Genomic DNA, 4,580 nt, shown 5'->3' on the forward strand with positions numbered 1-4,580 from the left:
GCTCTGCGTTTCTTGCGTATAGCATCGCTTGTTTTAGCTATAGAATTCGCAACTTTACTCGATTCTTTAATATTACTATTATCCATTGCAAAGAGAAGACGTCTACTCGCTAAGCGTTCTATCGAAGGACTAAATGTTTCAGAAAACGGCAAATTCGTTAAATCCTTTTCTGTAATGGCCACGTTCCATCGAGCTGTCATTGTCGATTATTACGAAACCGTATTTCTGTTCCCAACACTGTGCACACAATTTACAAAAGTTTTCGTACGACATGTCTGTATTTACATGATCATTATAAATGTGGTGTAGATTAGTGCCATCTTGTTTGAACACGATCAAAAGGTTGGCATTGTCGCGAATTAGGTGTTTCGGTATTCTTGCGTAAGTCTGACAGAGATAAAAACAGTCCACGCACGAATGCCTACCCATAGCGAAATATTCTCTTATCACGTCTTGTTTGTCGCACGCAACGTCATCGAATATAAACACCGAATCGGGCAGCGCCTTGTTCGATGGCACGACTTCGGCATTATTTGAAAACGAAAAGTATCCGATTTCAGGAACGTTTGTCAAAATTCGTTCGAGATATTTGTACTTTGGTTGGTGCAATGATTTTGAGTATACATATACGTTATTGAATCTTACACCTGTAACGTCGCGGAGTTCTCCGAATTTTCCTCCTATCTCTTTCTGTTATCCTTTTCTTCACTACCGTTATGATGCCTCCGCTCGCTCTACATTTGTTCTCTTTTTTTGCCAGTTGACATTTCCAGTTGAAACTGTTCGGCAACCTGTTCTGTAACCCATTCCATTGTTTCTAGGCTACCCAAGTTTCAGTTAGCCCTACGAAATCGTATGTCTCCACGTATTCCCAAAACTGCTTATCTTTATTGTACAGACCTGCGACGTTCCAGAAACCTATCGATAATGTCTTATTTTTTACCTGCAGCTTAGCATGTACCTTCTGTTTTCTTTTCTCGTTCTTTTCATTGTTGTAATTTTCCTCTCCACCCCTATTCGTCTTTTCAGACGCGGGAGGAGTGGTACTTAGAGCCTTATCTTCTGTCGCGGTCCCTTTTCGCTCGGTGTCTCTCTCTGAAATTAGAGAGTCACCGGACTTTGTCGGCTCCAAAATTTTGCCTCTTCAAGTCCTACTCCCTCTTTCCATTTGAAAATCCTGTCATTTATCCTTACCTTTCTGTATCCTATTTGCACGTGTGCTCCCTGCTCTCTCTCCACTTTCGCAATTCCTAAGATTGCCTTCTGAGTTTCTCTTTCGTTTTTTGTTAAATCATTATCAATGTATATTTTCTTACCTTTCAGTTTGCCCTTTTTTATCATTATCTCCTTTTTCTGTTGCCAGTTTTTTAACTTTGCTATCAAAATACTCCCTCTCTCTCCCTTTCTCGTCCAGAAAGCATCCTCTATTTCCACCTCCACCTGCAAATTTTCTGATATTACCTTTACTGCCGTATCTTTCAGTGTTTCGCCTCTTGGTAGTTCTTCTCCTTTCAGTGTGATATTGTTTCGTTTCCCCCTTTTTTCTCTTGCCTCCTCTTTTCGCTCTATACGGTTTATTCTTTCAGTTAATTCGTCCGCCTTATCTCTTTTGGTTTCTAGATTTTTAATTCTCTTCTGTATTTCTTCTTTTTCTCGCTCCCATGCTTCTTGCTTTCTTTTCTATTCTTCTTTTAGTTCTCTTATTTCCTTATTTATGGATTCGTTTTCTTTCTTAATATCTTGTGTGTCCTTCTTCACTGTCAGTACAAGCTCAGTTAATCTGTCTAACTGGTCCATTTTTATATCTTTAGGTTCGCCTTCTGTTCCTTCGCTTTCTGTTCCTTCCCCTTCCGTAGCTTCTTGCGGTGGTGATCTTCCTACTCTTCTTGCTTTTTGGAAATTTTCTATCAGTTCTTTCTCCACTCTTCTTCATTCTTCTTCTCTTTTTCTTTTAAAAGAGTCCAGCAGTGATCCCTGGCTGCCCGACCTATACTTCCCAAGCTGTTCAGCTAAAGTCGGCCTTCCTCTTTTTCCGGAATCCTTTGAGCTCTCCGTCTCTTCTGTCTTACTCATCTATGTTTTTCTCTCTCTGTGTTCGCTTCTATGCCTATACTTCTCTACGTGGCTGCGCCAGACTTGACGCGGCCGCTCTGGTCTGCCTCTAGATGTCGCTACCTTCGTTTTTCTTTATCATATCAGTTTATCATCCAATCGATTTACATTTATCGACGTATCATGCCACGTCGTTTATTAATCTACAATATCGACTTTTTCCACGTAGCTCATTAGTTAATCTAACCTCTTACCTCTTTCGCCAGTTTCATTTCTTTTAAGCAACTTGTTTCTGTGTACCTTTTCGATGCCTTTATACACCTGTGTTCTTTGGTTTTCCCCTTTCCAGCGGTATTTATTGCACCTCTATCCGTTCAGATTTTCCTTCGGAATTGATTGATTTTGTTTCACTTTTTTCCGACACGTACTGCCTCTATAGCTATCGTCACGTGACACCCCGATATAGTAATAATGATATTGTTATTAAATGTACATTGACCTGTAGGAAGGAATTAGTATATTATATTATATCTAATGTAGATATAGTAATTATGATATTGTTATTAAATGTACATTGATCTGTAGGCGGGATCAGTATATTACATTGTATCAAATGAATATATAATATTAATGATATTGTTGTTAAATGTACAATGACCTATAGGAAGGAATCAGTATATTACATTATATCTAATGAAGATATAGTAATAATGATATTGTTATTAAATGGATATTACACATCTAATGCAGATATCGGAATAATGATATGGTTATTAACTTTATATTGATCAGTAGGAAGGAATCAGTATATAATATTATATCTACTGTAGATGTAGTAATAATGATGTTGTTGTTAAATGTGTATCACATATTTAATGCAGATATGGTAGTGATGATATTGTTATTAAATGTACATTGATCTGTAGGAGGGAATCAGTATATTACATTATATCGAATGTAGATATAGTAATAATGATATTGTTATTAAATATACATTGATCGGTAGGAAGGGACCAGTATATTACATTATATATAATGTAGATATAGTAATAAGGATATTGTTATTAAATCTTTACAACATATCTAATGCAGATGGGGTACTAATGATATTGTTCTTAAGTGTACACTGATCTGTAGGAAGGAATCAGTATATTACATTATATCTACTGTAGATGTAGTAATAGTGATACTGTTGTTATATGTATATTACATATCTAATGCAGATATGGTAATAATGATGTTGTTATTGAATGTGCATTGATCTGTACGGAGGAATCAATATTTTACATTATTTGTAATGCAGATATAGTAAAAATGATATTGGTATTAATTCTATATTACGTATCTAATGCAGATATTATAATAATGATATTGTTATTACATGTACAGGGTGTAAAAAAATTAAATGTCACTACCTATTTCGGGTGATTCTACACCTCTGGATCGGTGGAGATCTGTCAAAGAAAGCGACCGCAAAATTGACCTTGACCCCTAAATTCAAGGTCAAACTTTTTTATTGGCTTATCGTATAGTGCTCATCGAGGGGATAAAAGGTCTGAAAGGAACCATGTGCCGGAAAGTAACCCATCTAGAAAAAAGCTGTCAAAGTTTCCATATACCATAATGCATTAAACGTTGAGTCGCCCGGTACCCCTCTCCAGTGATCTTGGCGCGGCAGTCTCGCGTATCGTTCGAATTTCGTGCTATAGGACAATTCTTGAATTTCAATCACAATGCCAGCATACAGGAAGGATAAATTCTAAGAGAGCATATTTAAAAAGACAAAATAACGACTGCGTGTAAAAGAAAATAAAAATGAATTTAATTCACTGAAGTTTTGCACTTCGAATATAAACGCAAGATAAATGTTTAGTTTTATCATTTCACAGCTCACAGTTAATGCATCAGTTACTTATTACGCAAAGGACTGCTTTAAACATTCGAATCTCGTGAAATATATCATTATATTGATTATGGTTGCAATTTGCAAAAGACAATATAAATGAGTTTTATTCGCAGAAGTTTTGTATTTAAAATATAGATGCAAAGATTGTTGATCGAGGAACAAAAAATCGTATTACTCGCTGCACCATTTGTCTTGTCTCGAAAATGAGGTTTTTAGTGAACCGGATATAACAAATCAGCTCGTTCTCTCCGAGAGTGATGATAAAATTCTATTAGTTCTAGAAATCATTTTATTTATAATGTGCGTATATTTTGTTGAAAGCATCGGCTCCGCATAGTAACAAGTCGTGATCCCAGCTTCCCCACTAAGCATTTTATTTTCTCGTTCTTCCACTTTTTTTGCTGCTGTTTGTTTCCTCTCTCTTTTCCTTCCGTTCTTGCTTTTTCTGTTTCCTACTTCCTTCTTTCTTAGTTCCGTCTTTCCTCCCTTCTTTCGTTCCTTCAGTCCATCCTTCTTCCTCTCTGCCGCTCTTTGTTTCTGTCCTTTTTTCTTTATGCCTGGAGGTCTAGCGTCATAAAAAGTATCGGATCAGATATCACGTGAATTGGTGTAGGTTCTATGC

At 36.6% G+C, this 4,580-nt stretch overlaps 1 protein-coding gene across 1 annotated transcript; it reads right to left on the minus strand.

Annotated features, from left to right (window-relative positions):
* Positions 1-1,101: 1,101 nt before the first annotated feature.
* On the minus strand, positions 1,102-4,456 carry LOC123989023 (DNA ligase 1-like; the record flags this gene model as incomplete). The annotated part of the gene is given in 3 exon segments (XM_046289739.1): positions 1,102-1,554; positions 1,600-1,788; positions 4,399-4,456. Coding segments are annotated over 3 exon segments (700 nt in total), but the record flags the coding sequence as incomplete, so codon positions are not given.
* Between the last annotated feature and the right edge of the window lie 124 nt (positions 4,457-4,580).

Source organism: Osmia bicornis, unplaced genomic scaffold (assembly GCF_907164935.1).
Source record: "Osmia bicornis bicornis unplaced genomic scaffold, iOsmBic2.1, whole genome shotgun sequence".
Classification (NCBI taxonomy): Eukaryota; Metazoa; Arthropoda; class Insecta; order Hymenoptera; family Megachilidae; genus Osmia; species Osmia bicornis.